At 40.1% G+C, this 20569-nt stretch overlaps 1 protein-coding gene across 6 annotated transcripts in view; it reads right to left on the reverse strand.

Annotated features, from left to right (window-relative positions):
- fat3a (FAT atypical cadherin 3a) overlaps positions 1-20569 on the reverse strand; it is a 176971-nt gene that overhangs the window by 54307 nt on the left and 102095 nt on the right. For all 6 annotated transcript variants that reach the window (XM_026192656.1, XM_026192658.1, XM_026192655.1 and 3 more), the window contains 6 exons: positions 17736-20464; positions 16248-17619; positions 3511-3707; positions 3181-3334; positions 2808-3041; positions 1130-1519 (listed from right to left, as the gene is read on the reverse strand). In XM_026192656.1, coding sequence (XP_026048441.1) covers positions 1130-1519; positions 2808-3041; positions 3181-3334; positions 3511-3707; positions 16248-17619; positions 17736-20464 — 5076 coding nt within the window. The remainder of the gene's footprint in view (positions 1-1129; positions 1520-2807; positions 3042-3180; positions 3335-3510; positions 3708-16247; positions 17620-17735; positions 20465-20569) is intronic.

Consider the following 20569-nt stretch of genomic DNA (forward strand, 5'->3'; position numbering starts at 1 on the left):
TCCAGAAAATCCTATGTACGCAAAAACGCGTTGCAACTTCTTATCTTGTGCACGTTTTTTATTTTGACAGCGAATGCGCACCTGTGGACTTTCCCGAGCACTGTGTCGATCTGAGAAAGCAAGACCGAGACAACGAGACCAAGACAAGACCGAGGGATACGAGACCAAAAGAAGACCAAGACCAAAGTCTGTCGAGACCAAAAGAAGACCAAGACCAAAGTCCGTCGAGACCAAGACCACATAAAAGTGGTCTCGAGACATCCAACTCTAGTTGGACCATTATTTATTTTTCAACAGGACAAACCCCAAACACATCTCCAGGTTGTGTAAGGGCTGTTTAACCAAGGAGAGTGATGGAGTGCTCTGCTAGGCTTCACAGTCACCTGACGTAAACCCCATCATCCCAAACCAAATGGTTTGGGATGATGGGCTTTAAGCCAGATGGTTTGGGATGACGGACTCCAAAGTAAAGGCAAAAGGACCAACAAGTTGTCAGCATCTCTGGAAAGTCCTCAAGATTGTTGGAAAACCATTTCAGGTAACTACCTCATGTAGCTTATCAAGAGAATGCCATGAGTATGCAAAGCAGTAATTAAAGCAAAGGGTGGCTATTTTGAAGAACCTAAAATATATAACATGTTTTGTTTTTTACTCACTAAAACTGGAACCACATTAAATTAGAATTGTATCTTATTCTGATTTTAAGATTAGACTTGAGTGCTGCATAAATAGTTTAATTGATTTCTTATTTTTATCCTTTGATTGTTCTTTTTTCATTGTTTCTGAAAAGCACTTTGTAACCCTGGTTTTTAAAAGTGCAGTACAAATAAACTATCATTATTATTATTATTGTTATAATTACAATATTGATGGGCAATTTGTATGGCCAAGTCTTGATATTCACTGATGCTCATGAACATTCTACCTTATGATGAAAATCTGTGAGAGATTTTTAATGGCCCTAAGAACAACAGATAATGTTGTGAGTCAACATAGCATAGTGAAAGCTGATAGAGATCAAGTTAGAGAAAGATACAGATATATAACATCTTAGAAACTGTAAGAGCAATGAAAAGCACAGACTAATACTGTAACACCTACACAAAGTGAGAGGGTGTCCCTCACTCACCAGTGAGTGGATGAATGTGGAACTTTCCGTGCTCATTCCCTGATCGGATACTGTAAGTAATCTCAGCATTAGTCCCGATGTCCTTGCTGGCAGCGTAAACTCTCAGAACTTCAGTACCTACTCCCACATCTTCTGGCACAGATGCCAACTGATCACGTCGCTCAAACACAGGTGGATTGTCATTGATGTCCAGGACAGTAATTGTGACATTGACCAGTGAGTAGAGTGGGAGTGGTGAGCCTTGATCAGATGCACAAACTGTTATCTGATAAAATGGCTGGATTTCACGGTCGAGAACTCTTTCCAGGACCACGATGCCTGAGTATTTGTCGATAGAGAAAAATCCTCCTGCAGAGTCAGCCAGGGAATAGATCACCATACGCCCCGGACCTACAGCAATGTCAAAAGAAAAGGGTGAAGCTTTGGGCCTCAGTACACTGAAAACAACACGTTTGCCAGTGCTTGGATTTGTCTTCTTACCAAATGTTGTTATCTTTTGTAGGAGACGATATGAGATTTATACCCAGTTATAAAATTTTTTTTTACTAGTGGCCTGACATAAAACCTCTATAAAACTCTATTAACTATTAGACTGAATATTTTAAGCACTTCAAAATTTGTATACAATTAGTTTAACTTCTTTTTAGTACTACAGTATATTAGGTAAGCTTTTATATTAACATTTCCCTGTTACTATTTTTCTCTAAAAGAACTGTTTGATTTTGCATTAGCTTCTTTCACTTCATGCAGGTTTTGAATTAACATGTCTGGAAATGTCTGATAAACAGGGCTGCACATAAGTGGTCCGCAGGTACACATTTGCTGTCAAAATAAAAGACGCGCACCAGACAAGAAGCTGGAACGTGGATTTGCGTAAATAAGATGTTCTGGAGGAGGATAGATATTTGTTCAGAACTCTTAAAGATGTCGATATTTTAAAGATGTAAGCAATTACTTTGCTTACGGAATTTCTCGGAATTTCCGGGAATACGCGCTTCTTTTGCGGTGGAGGAACACCAATGTAATTGCTTGTGGAGCTTGCTTCTTCGACAGCTTTAAGACTTCTGAACAAATGTCTGTCCTCCTCCAGAACATCTTATGTACACAAACGCGCGTTCCAACTTCTTATCTGGTGCGAGTCTTTTATTTTGACAGCGAATGTGCACCTGAGGACCACTTATGTGCAGCCCTGCTGAAAAAAATATTTCAGAATGTTTTTTCCTTAAAGGTTGTCTCCTTGTGAAATGATTTGTGCCTTCCAGCACTCATGCTATTTTCACACTGCTTCATGAAAGGAAGTTCATAACAGTCCACAAGCAAGGACCTCTGTGTCAATCTAATCCAACTTTCATTTTCAGCATGACCAAACTCTTCCTCGTGGTTCAAACCCAGACATCAGGTCGCAAGCATGATGTGCATCATGCTTAATGACATTTTTTGTGTTTTTGTGAGAATTCCGGGGAGTGATCCAAAAGGAGTGCTGGAAAGTTTGAGCACTTCAGAAAGAGCCAAATTTCAATTAGGTATGTTGTGTACCTCATTTATATTAAATACTGCTAATTTTTTTTGATGTGGCTCAATTAGTTGCACCTTGAGTAATTGGTTTCTTGTGATGCAGATTAGCAATGGAAGCAGTACTTGTAGTAGTGATAATATAAACAGTTGCCTAGTGTATCACCTTCATCAGGGTCTATGGCCTGGATACGTGTAAGTAGGGCTTTGGTGACTGTGTCTTCATAGACGCTGGTGGTGTACCGAGACTGGGTGAAAATAGGTGGATTGTCATTCACATCAGTTACTGTCAGATACACCACAGCATGGCACCACCGCCCACCACCATCAGTAGCCTGGGCAACCAGTTGATAACTAGGTGTCATCTCACGGTCCAGAGGCACAGATGACTTGATCTCACCTGGACAGGTTTAAAACAAGATATGAAACATTGTGATGGAGCCAAACGGGGGGATGACATTTGGCTTGTGTATGATTAAGTTGCGATTCATGCTAATTCAGAGAAAAAGTGTGTATTTAAAGTAGGTCTGCATCCATACCACTGTCTGGGTCAATAGTGAAGTCTTGGGATCCAGGACCATGTAGAGAGTACTGAATCCAAGCACTGATACCCATATCAGCATCTGTAGCTCCAACCCTCAACAAAACACTAGTGACTGGGAGGTCCTCTGGAATGTAGGCAGTATACATAACCTGCAGTCACACACACACACACACACACACACACACACACACACACACACACACACACACACACACACACACACACACACACACACACACACACACACACACACACACACAACTAGTTATGCCAAATCAGTTACGTAGAAAAACAAAACAAAACAATACACAACTTTATTTCTCACCTTGTCACAGATTGGGCTGTTGTCATTGGTGTCTACCACTGTCACTTCTACTGTTGCTTGGGAAACAAACAATCCATCACTAGCTGTGACGTTGATGTTGTATAGGTTGCATTCTTCCCTGTCGAGTGGGCCCTTTACATACATCTTCCACTCACCCTGGACCAGACCCAGGGCAAATACACCACGATAGTTCCCACCTGGGCGGCACACACAATTAAATACAGGATCAGTCAAGAAATTAGTTAAGTATGGCTGTGAATCCATTTGTAAAATCTGAAGTGCAGTAAGGTCATTTTTAGTTTTCACTGTGGCTGAAGGCAAAGTTCAAAGTCAAAACCTGTATATTCTAAGTCAAGTTCAAATTTTAAACTATATTTAAAGTTCAAAATGGGCATAAACATCACCATTCTTAATTTCATTTGAAATGTTTTGACACAGAGTAAAGTCAATTAAATAAATTTTTAAAAATTGTCATTAGTGTTATCCATACAGTAATTTGTCATTTCTGTGCAAAATAATGAGCATGTTGCTGTGGCAGGGTGTGTTTTGTGGCTCAGCTACAGGGGAGGGGCAGAGCAGTGGGTTCAGGGGACAGTGATGTGGAAGGCTGCCTGGCACAGCTGAGATCCATCATGCTAACCATGCCTTCCCTATTTCAGTAGCTGCTGAGGCCCAGAAGAGGTATGTGAGGTTTGGAGTGGAGAACAGTGGGCTGGAGCCCACTGGAAAGTGTACAGTCACAGAAGTATATACATATGTGAGAGTAAAATAAAAATCAGTTTGCCAAATAAACCTGTGGAATAGGGCTGGGTATCGTCACTGATTTCTAGAACCGATTCAATTCCGATTCACAAGGTCCCGAATCGATTCGATCCACGATTCGATTTAATTAGATTCAATTCGATTTGAATCTGGGAAATTTTGACAGTCAGAAATAATTCAGATCAGTACATTTACATATTTTTGTATCTATTAAAAGGAAGCTGACACACGCAAGACTTTATCAAAGGTGTGAGCATCACAGCAGAGGCCTTTGTGTCAAAGTAGCTGAAGATAAAACACAGAAAAACATGAAGGTGATTTTCCTGGCCTGAGATTTTATAAAAATAATCTGCAGTACATCAAAAACGAAAGAAAACCATTAATCAACACATGAACATTACCTCTGAAGTTACAGCGGTTTTATTAGAGACACGGCTGAGCGTTTTGCATTTTGCTTAATTTTAAAAAGTTTAAATTTGTTCAATCAGAAATTAGGTTTACTTTTCGGAAGTAAGTAAAAGGGGAAAAAAAACGCCGGCCAACAGCGCTGTAAACAACGGTAGACTTGTGCGTAACAAGCAAGCGAATAATGCAGAAAAGAGAGAGAGAGAGCTGTGCATGAAGTGTGATTTTTATCCTGAAAAGTCAGCAAAAGTCAGAGTGAATTCATGATGATGTTTATGTGAAGCGTAGTTTGGATCTTCTTTTGCTGCTGGTTCGGTCAATATTGTTTGGAGAGAGATAAAACTAACAGCCATATGATCAGCGCAAAAAGGGCTTAAACACACAGCGCGGACCCGCGGATCAGAATCAGCAAGCTGTCGGCTTTCAGCCCCGATCGTCAGCTGAGAAAGGCGACATCTCACTGATTCTGATCCGCGGGTCCGTGCTGTGTGTTTACGTCTTTGTGCAGAAGCCGTGTACCTGCTCTCATTTACTGTCTTAGCTGTTTGGTGGTTGTTGAAATTTTGTGATCTTTCACCTGAGATTCTGGCATTTCGGGCAAAATAAATTAATATTAAAAAATCGATTCAGGATTTTAATGAATCGATTTTACGTTATCCAAGCCAGAATCGATTTTAATCGATAAATCGATTATAAAAACCCACCCCTACTGTGGAATCATCGGGTCCTTTATATAAAGTCTTTATCGCTGAGTGTAAGATACACAAGTTGTCTGTCTGGTAGCTTGAACTACTATTACTTCAGACTTTGCATCGTGTGACTATCTGACATCATACTGTTGCTGATTTTTAAAAACTGTTTTGTTTTGTTTTCTTTGTTTTTCAATTTATTTAACTTTTTTTGGCTGTCCTGCCTGGCTGCTTCGGAAATTAGAATTATGATCTGAACTGCACTGTTGTGTATCTTGGTTTTCAGGACAGGCAGAAGCTTGTAAGAGAAACAAACACCTGGAACACAAGAATTCGAAAATGCAATCAACAATCTTATTCTGATATTGGTGTATGTGTGTGCGAATGTGATAGAGGAAAAAGAGCAAGATTGTCAAGTTCAAGTGTGTGTGTGTGTCTTTGTCATTAAATGTACTTAGAAATTAGTGAGGGAAGTGACGGGAAAAGGTAAGCGACCTATGTTGTAGGTGACGTCAGACGCTGGAGATTTGGCGGAAAAAAAGCGTAGAATTTAACAAAGTTTCTTTAAGCTTCAGTATTGCCAAATAAACTAATCAATTGTCATATAACTAACAACATCTGTCCTATCATGTCTAACACCCTGGAGGACAACGGGGAGAGTTTAGACGCTCTCCAAGATTACATCGATCGGTGCTTTAGTAATGAAGAAGGCTCAGAGTGCATCTTCCCCAGCCAAAATTGAGACACCGTCATCGAAGAGATGTCGCCCGGCAGACTCCCCCGGTACAACATTGCCTGCCGGTGTTCTTGGAATCCATCCTACCTGGCAAACCATCCTACCCGTTGTTTCTGCGCATGCGCACAGTGGCAAATTGTCCTACCTTTGTGAATATTAGCTAGAAAAATACTCTGACCGGTAAAATTAACTGCCAAACCAACCTACCTTTGTGAATGTCACCTACAAGCAGTGTTGGTCAAGTTACTTGAAAAAAGTAATCAGTAACTAATTACTGATTACTTCCCTAAAAAAGTAATCCCGTTACTTTACTGATTACTTATTTTCAAAAGTAATTAATTACTTAGTTACTTTTTAAAAATACGATTTACAACCTGAGTAGGTGACAAAGCGATAGATCTTTCAGCCCAATTCTACTTTTTCTGCATAATCCATCATACAAAATGTAATAATACGGAAAAGTCTCTTTTTAAAACTTGTTTTATTAGTTTTAACCTTTTAACTTTATGCATCAAGCAAAAATTTAATTATATGCAACATTCTCTGACTGGAAGAAATTTATCTAACATTTAAACTTATTTTCTGCACATTCCAGCACATAAAATATTTTTTTGTGTGCGTGTTTACACTCACTCTTTCAAATAGATGCAAGTAAAACAGAACAGAAAATAAATAACATCAAAGACTAGCGCTCCTGTTGCTCTGTTTTCACCTGTAAAGCAGGAGTGGCGTAGGCAGAGGTTTACCCTGGTGCAGGTGTGCCGCAGCGGTCAGTGGAAGAATCCGCGAGTTTCTCTGTGAGTTTCCCATTACGTCATAGCGCACTCGGTGCTTGCTTGGAAGTTTAGGGGGGGTTTTTCGCTGTAAAAAGAAGTTTTCTTCCCACGCACAACGGACACTAATGTTTTTGTCACTTTTTATGGAATCAAACTCAAAGTAAGGTCAGTACTTCCACGCTTTAAACGCTGCACGCTCATACTCTCTCCCGCACTCATATGATCCATTGTTGATCTGCACACAGCTGTTGTCACGAACGTCGCACTCGCTTACGTCACTGTCATGAGACATTCTCGCAAAAAAAAAAAATCACGATTTTAGTAATGCTGGGCAGACACTGTGCGATTTTTGGCCCATTTTGAGCCGATTTTTGAGTCGTGCGACTGTTTTGGCGATCGGCCCGATTTTGGCCTTCATCATGCGTCGTGCATCGTGTATTATACGTGGGGTAACGAGAAGCGATTGACACCTCACGACGAGCTCCCGATCATCAATCGCTTGGTCGTGAGGGTGTCACCGCAGTTTCTCACACTGCGCACGCGCAAACACAAATGTCAGCGAAAAAGACGGCGCAGCACGGCAGTGCAGCGTGTGATCTGGACACAAGCGATGGAGGCACAACTTGTAGAACTTTGGAAAGCTCATCCGAGCCTTTTTGATGTGGCCTCACAAAATTATCACGACCACAACAACCGTGAAAATAGTTGGATCTACACTGCTGCTCAATCACAGCTGCCTGATCAATGTTTTTCATTAGCAATTTAGCAAAGTTGATGGCGGTGGTGTGCGTGTCTGTGTGAGTGAAAGACAGAGGGGGAGAGCGCGACAGGTTTTCTGTTATAACCTTCATTTTTATGGACGCACTCAGGATCTAATGTTCATTAGATTAACCACACTTATACAGACTGTATATAACAACCAACTCTAAAATGTTTGTTCACAGAGAAAAGACACAGGCAGACTACTCTAACGACATGTGATGTTACAACACTAGTGAAATATTAGTGTCATTTCATTCATTTCAAAGATTTATTTGCATGACGCAGAAACAGACACAATTGAAAGGTACAAATGTATTGTGCATGAAACGAATTCAAACGTGCTGCAGATGTGTGTCACAAGTTGAGCTGGCTGTAGGCTGTGGCACTTGGCCAGAGGTGGCACTGGTTGATTCGAGTCCATGTTAGCGCACACAAAGTAAACTGCTCGCTTTAGTTGTGAAGCAATCACGCTGAAACCGGAGAAATAAAACGTGCGAGGGGAACAATAACGACGACAAGAGTCTACCGATCGTTTACTCGTGCTGTCCTGTGAACAACATCGGCGTGGTGTTAATTGTTTGCTGTTTTCGCGATCGCGTCGCGCATGACGATATCACCAGGTAAACTCGCCACATTTTTAAACATTTTGTCGTTCAACAGCATCAAGACTGACGGAGTGTGTTTGAGATAACCTCACAAGTGTCACAGATGACACATTTGGCGTTTTTTTTGCCGGTTTGTCAGTAGCAGCTCCTGAAACGCAAGACTGCCACACATCTGTTCGACCAACGCCAGTAGATCTAAACGCCAGTAGATCTAAACGCCAGTAGATCTAAACGCCAGTAGATCTAAACGCCAGTAGATCTGGAACACTGGCTCTGCGTGGACGGACAGCTCTACCGTGACACCGGCACCACTCCGTGGTTATATTGACTGCACTCCAGATAAGAACCCGCTACACTCTTTTCTTATTCATTCACACTTTCTCCTTTAACATGAGTTTAACCTTGTAATATCAGTATGATGTCATAGCCGATATAACACTGTCACCCTCCGTCATTGCTTTAATTGGAATGTTTCTGTTTCTTTTTTTTTTTTTTTGTCGCTCACTGTTCTCATGGTTTTTTTCCTTCTCTTTTCTTTCACTGCTGTGATCGCCTACTTCCCCACTCACCTATAAACACCCTCTATTTCTGCATATTCACACACCACGATCACGCAAAAAACATGCGCTCAACGGCAGCACATTTACAACAGCCTCACAGCACACACAGACTTATAGGACACACACGCAAGCCACGCTTGTTCATATTAGTGAATATACACACACATAGACTTATGGAGCCTCTCACCACACATTTTGTTTTCTCTTTCTATTTACAAACAAGTGATGTCTCCACATTTTCTTCGTCTAAACGAAACACCCAGCGTACATCATTAGACATACACACACAATTATGGGCACACTAAGGTTTGTCACATGGAATGTAAATAGAGCTGGTACCAGAGAAAAAATGTTAAAGATATTTAACCAGCTTAAAAAACTACAGGCAGATGTTGTTTTATTATAAGAGACTCACAGACCTGTCACAGGTTTAAACGAACTTAAAACACCTGAGTTTCCTAATGTGTTTGCAGCCTGTTATAATTCTAGACAAAGGGGAGTAGCAATTTTTATACATAAAAATGTTAATTTTATAGTACTCGATACAGTTATAGATCCAGAGAGTAGATTCCTTATTATTAAATTATCAGTATTTAACAAAAAGCTATGTATTGTAAGTATATATGGTCCAAATGTTGATGAATCCTCATTCTTCCACGGATTTTTTAGTGCACTCTATGAACACCTTGATTGCACACTTATTCTTGGAGACGACCTCAACCTTGGACTAAATGAAGAAATGGATAGGCCCAACACAACAGGAACTAAGCGCAATTGGCAGTCCACAAATATAATCGAACAGTATATGAGCAACTTTGGCCTTTGCGATGCATAGCGCTCCCTTCACTCCAACAGTAAGGAATATTCTTTCTTCTCACATGTCCATCACTCCTACTCTGGTCTAGATTATTTCCTAGTCAGCAGCTCACTGCTGAGTGATATTTCAGACACTGAGATTCACCCTATAGCTGTCAGCGATCATGCTCCTGTATCTTTAACACTAATACATAAGAAGAACGCTACACCAAGTAAAAACTGGAGATTCAATACATCGCTGCTCAAGGATGAAGACTTTATTAAATATTTTAAAGAGTGGACTTCATATTTAGACTTTAATGACACTCCCGGAACATCAGCTTCTGTTCTATGGGAAGCAGGGTAAGCTGTGATGAGAGGTAAAATAATTTCTTTCTCCATCCATCCATTCGCTACCGCTTATCCTTTTCAGGGTCGCGGGGGGCGCTGGAGCCAATCCCAGCTGTCATAGGGCGAGAGGCGGGGTACACCCTGGACAGGTCACCAGTCTGTCGCAGGGCTAACACACAAGGACAGACAACCATTCGCACTCACGTGCCACACCTAGTGGCAAATTGCCACACCTAGTGGCAATTTGGATTATCCAATTAACCTATCCCCACAAACTGCATGTCTTTGGACGGTGGGAGGAAGCCGGAGTACCCGGAGGGAACCCACGCAGACACGGGGAGAACATGCAAACTCCACACAGAAAGAACCCGGCCTGATGGTGGAATTGGACTCAGGACCTTCTTGCTGTGCGGCAACAGTGCTAACCACCGTGCTGCCCTATAATTTCTTTCTCATCACACAAAAAGAAAGAAGAAAACAAAAATATTAAGGAACTAGAAAAAAATAAATAAATAAAAAACAACTATATGTGCTGATAAAGATTTATCTGGAAACACAATATATGACCCTGGAAGAATAAACAACATTTTTAGGGATTTCTATGAAACTCTATATTCACCACAAATAAACCCATCTAAAAATGAAATTGATCAGTTTCTTGACAACGTAACTCTTCCAAAATTACTAGACAGTCAAGCAATGGCACTGGATTTGCCACTGACGCCAGGTGAACTCCAGGAAGCCCTGGTAAGTATGCCCAATAATAAGGCTCCAGGTTCAGATGGCTACCCTGCAGAATTCTACAAAGAATTCTGGACAATTTTGGCACCAGTATTCCACGGAATGTTGCAGGAAATCAAGGAAAGTGGCAGACTACCACCAAATATGAATTCTGCCAACATTAGTCTCCTGCTAAAACCAGGCAAAGACCCTTTATTTCCCTCAAGCTATCGTCCAATATCCCTTATAAATGCAGACCTCAAAATAATCTGCAAAGCCCTCTCAAAAAGATTAGAGAAGATAACCCCCTTTTTAATTCATCCTGACCAAACTGGTTTCATAAAAGGTAGGCACTCATCAACAAATGCACGTAGATTACTTAATTTAATAGACTACCCATACAGTAAAAACATTGAAACCACAATATTATCTCTAGATGCAGAAAAAGCGTTTCACAGAGTTAACTGGAAATTTTTATTCGCAACTTTACACAAATTTGGTTTTGGAAACTCTTTCATAAACTGGCTAAGAATATTATATAATTCACCAACAGCTTGTGTCAGAACAAATGACCAGACATCCTCCAGTTTCTGTTTCCTGAGGGGCACCAGACAGGGATGCCCACTCTCCCCCTCACTTTTTGCAATTTTTATCGAAACACTAGCAGCAGCATTTAGACAGGTTACAACAATTAAGGGCATAAAATGTAAGAACGTAGAACATAAAATCAGTCTCTATGCGGATGATTTGTTGCTTTTTCTCCAAAACTCACAAACCAACCTTTATTAGAGTAATTACCTCAGAAACTGGTTTTCAAGAGTTTCAGATTATTCAATTAACTGGTCAAAATCTACAGTTCTTCCAATTAACTGCTCCTTCCATAATTCTTCTTCTGCCCCACTACAATCTGGAAATATTAAATATTTAGGTATTAATGTCTCTCCTAAGCTTTCAGACTTAACTAAATTAAACCACATCCCACTTCTAAAGAAAGTAGAAGGCGATCTGACTAGATGGAAATCTCTACCCATATCACTCATGGGAAGGGTCGCCACTATAAAAATGATGATCTTGCCAAAAATAAATTACTTATTTTTAATGATCCCGAACAAACCATCACAAGATTGGTTCAGATCTCTGGATTCGCATATGGGCTGCCCTTGCTAGCAAGAAGTTCTGTGTGTTTCTCTTCTCTGAGTCTCTACTGAAGAAGTCAGTATATCTCTTAACACTATCCCTCAGTCATGTCTGTCCCGTCTGTAACAACTGAAAATAAAATAAAATAAATAATAACAACAAAGGTCGATCAAATGGACCAATACGGCAAGGTCGTGATGATCCATTTGGCAAAGTAAATCCACTGGATATCCTTGTTGGTCTTCAGACAACAATTCTGACGGCTAAAAAACCAAATGGGACAGACGAAAAAAAAGAAAAAAAGAAATTAGGGTGGGAAACTGCAAAAATGCCCCACCAGAGCAAGAGGCAGAGATGGGCCATCAGCAGCCCTCAACGGTAGGGAAGATTTGGGACCACACATCTCGGCGATACCATGCCAGCAGGAGGAGGGAGCCCAACTCCACCAGAGGTGGTCATTAATTTATTTAACCTTCATTGAGACTCAATGTCTCATTTACAAGAGAGACAAACAAAATAAAATAACAATAAAACAATAAAATAGGAATAAAACGACAAAAATAAAAATTATCTCATGTTTAAACAGTTACTGGAAAAACAAGAACAAATTCACAATTATGATTTCACAAAGGCATTTGTACATCTTTTAAACTCTGCAAGTGAAATCTACTGAGAGAGCTGTAAGTCTTTCTGTAATGTAATCCATGGAAACGGGGCAGAAAAGAAGAATGTCTTCTTTCCGAGTTCTGTACGAACTGATGCAACGCTCAATGTAATTAAGTCTTGAGACCACAAACTATGACTAAAATCTTTAAGTAACATGTAATAGGAGGGCAGTAAACCACAAATAGCAAGGCCAATAAGGACCAGTCAACCAGATAGAGTCCAAAAGATGGAGAGAATGAGCAGAGCTAGTTAGGAGGGGTAAAAAGGTGGTAGCAAGATGCCTTTTCCTTGGAGTGAAAGTGAAACACAAATTAGCAATGATTTTGGAAAAAAGAAAAAAGTTTATTTAACAGATGAGCAATATGTAGCTTACAGGAAAGATTATCACCAATCACAAACACCCAAGTATTTGTATGAGGTCACAGGTTCAATAGAAATGCCGGGTACAAGAGAGTGAAGTACTGCAGACATGCACTTTCTATTTCAGAACAACATGACCTTGGTTTTATTTGTATTTAAAACCAGTCAGAGCTGACACAGCTGTGACTGTATACAATCAAAAGCTAGCTGTGACTGTTCAGAAACCATCTTGATGGTATGAGCATTTGCCCTCCTAATGGAGGCATTGAACCAATTACAAAACTTACGAAAACATAGCCAATCGTCATTAGTCAGACTTTCTCGCAGTAGCCCACGTCTGGTTGCTCTTATGTAGGAGAATGGCCAATGGAAATATCTCCATGCTAAATTGGAATTGTAATACGACCCCAGTTAAATCACCCACAAACCTATTTGGCATACTAGTTTAAAAAAGTGTTAATAAGAGATGATTTATCTGGTGATTTGGGATTAAGGCTTTGAATATTTTGTTTAAAGTTTAAAGATAAACAGTGTGCCATCAGACGAAGAAGAAAGTCAGTCCCAATTAAAATCATTTATTTCATTAAAATGCAGTTCAGATAAAAGTCAAATTGGAGAAGGCTCTGCGCAGATAGTGGCCAATAGTAGCCAACCACAGCCATAGACTGATTTCCAAACAGGTTAATTACTTAGGTCCATAATTTCAAACTGCGTAGGTGCAGATCTTCAAAACTTGAGCAGCTTCCCAAGACTTCTCTGGAACAGTCAGAATTCAATCATATCCATTTTGTTTTTTTTGTTTTTTTTTGTTTTTTTAATCTGCTCGTGTATCACATACAGCCAGGGGCTGAGGGTTAGGCTAAATACCCCCCCAAAAAATGAAAGCATCATTATTAGACACTTGCATGTAAAGTTTCTGGGAAACAAACAACTATAAGAACTAGTATTAAAGGCTGACAACAGAGAGAATGACAATGCTATCAGCTGTTGTTTGTGGGTTTATTTCTGACTTTTACAGTTTGATGCAGAGAATATCAAGTAAAGTTAGAGGCCACTTGTTTTTAAAGTTGTGTAAGGAATGGAGCGTGTGGAAGAGGATCCAAAGGCAGATTATGTTAAACAAAAAAAACCTGATACTTCTATAGCACCATTCTATTCAGTTGAAAATTTAAACCATTTTCTACTGCAGACCTTACTCAGCCAGTCACACCTACATTCACACAGCACATTTATCATCTACACCTAAACGCATACTTTCTTGTGCTCATATGCCAAGTAGAGGCAATGGGCTCAGTATCTTGCCCGAGGTTACTTGAGTGTGTGGATTCCACCATTGGTAGATAACCCTCTCTATCACATGACCCACAGTTGCCCTTATGAAGCTTCCATATATATTTTATTGTAATGGTTGGATGTGACAGTGTAGTTGATGTGGGTTACAAAAGCTTTTCAACACAATCTAACCAGTGTCACTCAGGGAGAAAACACAGGAAATGTCAGTAATCACATCCAGTATAAAGTATGTAAGATTTGGCAGTGCTCTAGCTGACATTGTGATTTATAGTACTGGAGCTCCAGAAAGGGCTGCACTGTTTCAATTCCTGTTCACTTATTACACTTCAGACTTTCAGTACACCTCCAGGACCTCCTCTACAGAAATATTCAGATGATTATGCAGTAGGTTGAAAATATGTGTGATATGCAGGAGGAGAGTATTAGTAGAAGATTTTGTGGAATGGTCAGAGATATATCATCTGCTTTTGAATGGGTATAAGACCAGAGAAAGACCAACCTCCGAAAGAGTACAACTAGATGGTCCATGACTATCCTGAGACAGAATGTCAGTGTGGTGTACATAAGAGTACAAGTCCACAACGACAACAGACTGAACTAGACAATGAACAGATACAAGCAGTTAAGGAGCTGACTCTAAAGTTTTGAAGTTGAATGTTGCATTTGAAATTACATGATGATGCAGAAATTACATACAATCACAGAGTGAATAAGGTGATTGAGGAAGAAATACTGCATCATGACATAGTGACTCATGGGAAGCCTAAGCCTATTGCAGTGTAACAAAGGAAAGATTCGGTGTCACCAGATCCAGTTCAAACTACATTGTTTAGCAAAAGGGAAGTTTTGGTAATGGACTGGTTTTTATATAACGATTTTCTGCTCTACCTCAGCACTCAAAAAGGCTTTATACAAACTATTTTCTAAATGTCAGAAAATAGTGTTTTCTAACATTTACACACATTCACACTCCAGTGCATGCATTACAGGGGTTAGTATCTGGCTCAAGGATATTTGGTATGCACACTGAAGCATCCAGGAATCGAACCACCAAACTTCCAATTAGTAAATGACTTGCTCCATCCTCCTGGGCTACAATCACACCAATTTTTAAACCTAGTCTTTAAAGTCGACAAGGTGTCCATTTCCTAAATCAAAACTGGTGCGTCTTACACAGAAGAAGGGCCCATAAGCCAAAGGCTCTGCCTTATGGTATTATGGGTCGTTGTTGGGGTTTTCACTGTATTATTTTAGGGTTCTTTACCTTACAATATAAAGGATCTTTAGGGAACAGTTCTTGTGATTTGGCGCTATATAAAGGAAATTCTATTTCATTTATCAAAATTGGCAAAAATTACGGAAAGTAATAATAACTCAATTGCATATTCTATAAAGATTTATGGTTAAGGCGATTTAATGAATTTTAAATGTATCTAATTATAGTATGTTGTTTTTTTCCTGTAGCTCACTGCCCGTTGATCAGCCAAATCACTATGTTTAATCAGACATGCACTTGGAGAGCAATCATTATCCATACTCTATAGTCATTTATGAATATTTTACATTTGATCTGCAGATTTGGACCTTATTCATACAAAGAATATCCCAGGCTGACTTCAAGAAACATTGAAAGATGGTATTTGTTTCCTGAATCCCACAGTAAGAGTCTACTATCTTTTGATCAGTGAAATGAAAATCAATATCACTCCAGTTTTTGCTTCTCTTCATTGTTGTTGTTTTGCATTTTGTTTTAAATTTTGTTTATTTATTTATTTTACATTCTTATTATTTATTTATTTATTTTACTGTGAAACACTTTGTGATTTTTTTCGGTAAAAAGTGCTATATAAATACATTTTACTTAAGTTTTTGCTCAAAAAGAGGCTGGAGAGATCGCTTGATTGTTGCAGGTTTCTCTGTATGTTATTTACACCTGACAGTGTAAAATACTTAGTGACAACTGCTGTTGTGATTTGGCGCTATAAAAACAAAGTGCTCTGAATTGAATTACCTAACGTCAATTGTTGATTTAATTAATAGATGTATTTAAGTTTTTAACCATCAAGATTAATCTGTTATTCCTTAACAATGCAGTAAAAAATATTTGCCTTGGGACTTACCAGTGATGTGATAGCTGACTTGACGGTTGAAGGCAGAGCTATCATCATCTCTAGTTATCAGCACAGCCACAACCTCTCCTGGGCGGTCACTCTCCTGAACAGAACCAAAGATGTGGTTCTCCATGAACCTGGGAGGGTTGTCATTGATGTCTGACAATGAAACTGTGACAGTGGTTGTACTGGAAAGAGTCAGGGTCTCCCCAAGGTCTGAGGCCACCACTGTAAAAGTGTACGAGGGGCTAGTTTCATGATCCAGGTCTTTGCGTGTAGTGATCCAACCAGTATTGCTGTCAATGCTAAAAGTGCTGACCAGTGTGTCTGAATCCTCTTTTAACTGGATTAATGAACCAAGTTTATATGTTACCTGGCCATTTGCTCCAGAATCTGGGTCTCTTGCTTGAACTTGAATGATTCTGGTTCCAACTGGCATTCCTTCCATAATGGTGGTATCATATGAGTTGGCCTCAAAAGCTGGTTTGTTGTCATTCAAATCCAATACCTTGACTTCAACTTCAACACAACTCACTGAATCAAGCTTAGCCTGTTGTGCCGTGGCAGTGACTTTGAAGTAGTATCCTTTGATCACCTCGTAGTCCAAAGGCTTATCAAGTTTGATCACTCCAGTATGCTTTTCCACCACAAACACACCATCGTGGTTGTTTTCACCAGCCTCTCCATTAACCAGGGCAAAAGTAGTAGAGAGTGATGTAAATTCAAGAGGAGCGTTGAGGTGAACTGTTCCTATGACTGAACCAATAAGAGTGTTCTCTGGTGTATTGAATAAATAATGATATTGGCTAAAGGATGGAATAAAAGTCTCTGGAGAAAGAACGTGGATATAGACAGATACTAGAGAGTGTCTGACTGGATTTCCTCCATCAACAGCCTTCACAAAGAAAGATAATACAGAATTTCTGAAATGGCTGAAACTGCCTTTAGTCACCATCCATCCATTGTCCGGGTCTATCTCCAAAATGTCTACCACTGGTACATTTGCCTCACTGTAAAGTGAATATGTCACTTTAGCATTAATGCCATGATCAGGATCATGGGCCTGAATCTGTGTCACCAAAAAACCTTGAGCCACATCAGATTTCACTGAAGCTCGATACTCTGTGGCACGGAAACAAGGTGCATTATCATTATCGTCCAATAGAGTAACTTGTACTGTACAGTAAGAGACTTGTCCACCTAAATCTTGGGCCGCCACTGTGAGAACAATGTCTTTGTTAGCTGGATCCTCACGATCAAGTTTTTCTGTGGTGTAGATCTGACCATTTGCATCGATGCTAAACTTGTCCTTACCAACATCATTCACAAAGGAATAAGTTATGAGCCCAAACTCTCCTGGGTCTGCATCTGTTGCCTTGACCTGAAATGAAAATTTTGATCACCCTTATCAATTCAGAAAAATACTTTATAGCTACTTAATATACTTAATGTTATTTCTTTTTAATGTATAATTTAATGAATCCTTACTGCACCTACCTGTATAACTTTGGTTCCCACAGCAGCATTCTCTCTTAGCTCCGCCTCATACATATTCTGTCCAAACACTGGACTATGCAGATTGGCCCTCCACACTTTTACATGAACCTGTGCAGTGCTGGTGAACACCCCATCAGATACTGAAACATTGAGACTATAGGCAGGCTCCATTCTTTGCTTACGGTGGCTGGACAGTGTGATTATCCCTGTCTTTTTTTCTATTGCAAAATTCCTTTTTTCATTTCCTGATAAAATACTGTACTCCAACTTGTCAAAATCTGAGCTGTCTGCATCAGATGCCTGGACACAGGTTATAAAGTGACCCCTTGTTGCCAACTCATTCACATATGCCTCATAGAGCAGCTGGTTGAAAACTGGAGGATTGTCATTTATGTCATTCAACATGACTGTCACAGACACTTCGCTACTCAGTGGTGGAAAACCATTATCAGTTGCCCTGACAATAAAGTCATATTTTTGGAGTAGTTCATGGTCTAGCATACGAGCTGTCAGGATTAATCCACTGCTACTGTCAATATGAAAGTACTCTGTATTATTACGTGAATTCGAGAAGATCTGGTAGCGGACAACATTGTTTTTCTCTGAATCTTTGTCTGTGGCAACTACTTGGAGTGCTGGCGTTCCAATCATGGCTGTTTCAGATAAAACTACCCTGTAGGTCATTTTCTGGAAGATAGGTGGATTATCGTTGACATCCTGGACAAACACATCTACATCAACCTCAGCATGGGCACCAGTAAGATAGTCTGTGGCTCTAACAGTCAGGTGGTAAGATGATGTTGCCTCAAAATCCAAAGCATGGATGACACTTATGACTCCGGTATCAAAACCAATGTCAAACTGTAGGGATGGATCTCCATCAACAATTGTGTAGATGATGCTTTGTCCTTCAGGGCTTGAGGCATTGATGCCAAGGATAGGTGTGTGCACAGCTACATCCTCATTCACAGCAACAGTATAAAATGATTTGGCAAAAACAGGCATGGCTTTGTTGACTACAGTGATGGGAAACTCTATTGTAGATGAAAGGGGTGGATAACCACTGTCTCTGGCATATATCACCATTCGGTATTCCACATTGGACAAATCAGACTCAAAAGACCTCTTGAGGCTGAGACTACCTGTCTGCCTGTTGATTTCAAAATGACCATGGTCATCTTTGAGATAGTAAGATACTTGCCCATTAATTCCTTTGTCACCATCTACTGCCATGACCCTGAAAATGGGTGATCCTGGTTCAGCTTCTACTTGAACAGCTGCATAATAAGGAAGTCCAACAAACACAGGGGCATTATCATTTATGTCTTCAACTTGGACTCTAACTATGACTCTAGCCACATGGAGAGGGTCATGCTCCTTTCTTGCCTCAACCACCAGTTCATAGAACTCTTGCTCTTCACGGTCAAATGCTATACCTGTGGTCTCGATGACTCCAGATGTTGGGCGAATTTTGAAATGTGTACCAGCATTCAACAAGTTGTACTTTAGTGGTTCATTCAGACGGTTTCCAATAGCATTGACCACAGCTACCTTTGTGATATTCAATATATTCTCTTTAATAGATGAAGAGTAAATACTGTGGGTGAAGCTGAGACCAGAGTCTAGAGCTTCTCTGACAACTATAGTCACCAAAGCCATGCTAGAGAATTTACCATCTGAAACTCTGACACTGAAGCGGAAACGCTCTTTGGAAAAGTTGTTGTTTTTGACTACAATAATTCCACTTGAAGGTTTGATGGCAAAGTGCTGCAGTTCTCCATCAGTCAGAGAGTATATAAGCTCTGTAGTGATGTTTTTGTCAGGGTCTGCAGCTGAAACCTGAAGTGCTTCAACTCCAACATAAGTGGGGAGTAACAGGACTGTTTCATAAGAACTCTGGGTGAAGCGAGGTGGGGAATCATTTGTGTCAATCACTTGTATTGTGACCTCAGTTGGACTTTCTGCTGTCAACTGTGGCGTTCCGTTGTCTCTCACATGTACGTGGAAATGAAAGATAGTAAAGGTTTCATAATCTAAATTAGCAATAGTTCTGATGGAGCCAGTTCCTGAGTCCACGGTGAAGAACATTTTTGCTGTGTCTTCAATAATCTGGTATACCAGCAGTGCATTTTGGTTACGGTCAGCATCAGTGGCTTTTATTACTAGAGGTGAACCATCTAAGTTTAAGACTACACTGTTAATTGGTGCTGCCTCACTAATACTCCCATGGTAGTGAAGCTCCTGGAACACTGGTGGGTTGTCATTATCATCCACTACCTGGATTAACAGAGTAGCATTGGAGGCCATGCCAGCCATGTTAATAGCCTGGACTATCAGTGTGTAAGAAGTTGTAGTCTCATAGTCAAGCGATTTTTGAGTAGTAATCACTCCACTATACTGATTTATCTGAAAAACATGATTGGTATTGCCCTGCTTGATGTCATAATTGAGGGTGGACTGGCTGACAGCACTGACTGTACTGACAGAGGTCCCAACCAATGCATTCTCCATGATTTCAGTCTGATACTCAGGTTGAGGGAACTTTGGACCAGCATTATCAGATAGAGTGACAGCAATCCGCACTATTGTGGTAGTGGAAAGTGGGGGGGAGCCACTGTCAATTACTCTGACAGTGAGAATATAATGGCCTATGCTGGATAGGTCCAGCTCATGCGCAACAGTGATGACACCCAAAACTGGCTCAACTTGGAATGTATTTCCACTGTTGCCTGTTGAAGAGAAAAAAAACAAAAAAAACAAAACAAAAAAACCCAATAATAGTCAAAATATCAAATTAACGGTCCAACCATGTACATATGTAGGAGCAAGTACTC

The sequence above is a fragment of the Astatotilapia calliptera genome, chromosome 14 (assembly GCF_900246225.1).
Source record: "Astatotilapia calliptera chromosome 14, fAstCal1.2, whole genome shotgun sequence".
Classification (NCBI taxonomy): domain Eukaryota; kingdom Metazoa; phylum Chordata; class Actinopteri; order Cichliformes; family Cichlidae; genus Astatotilapia; species Astatotilapia calliptera.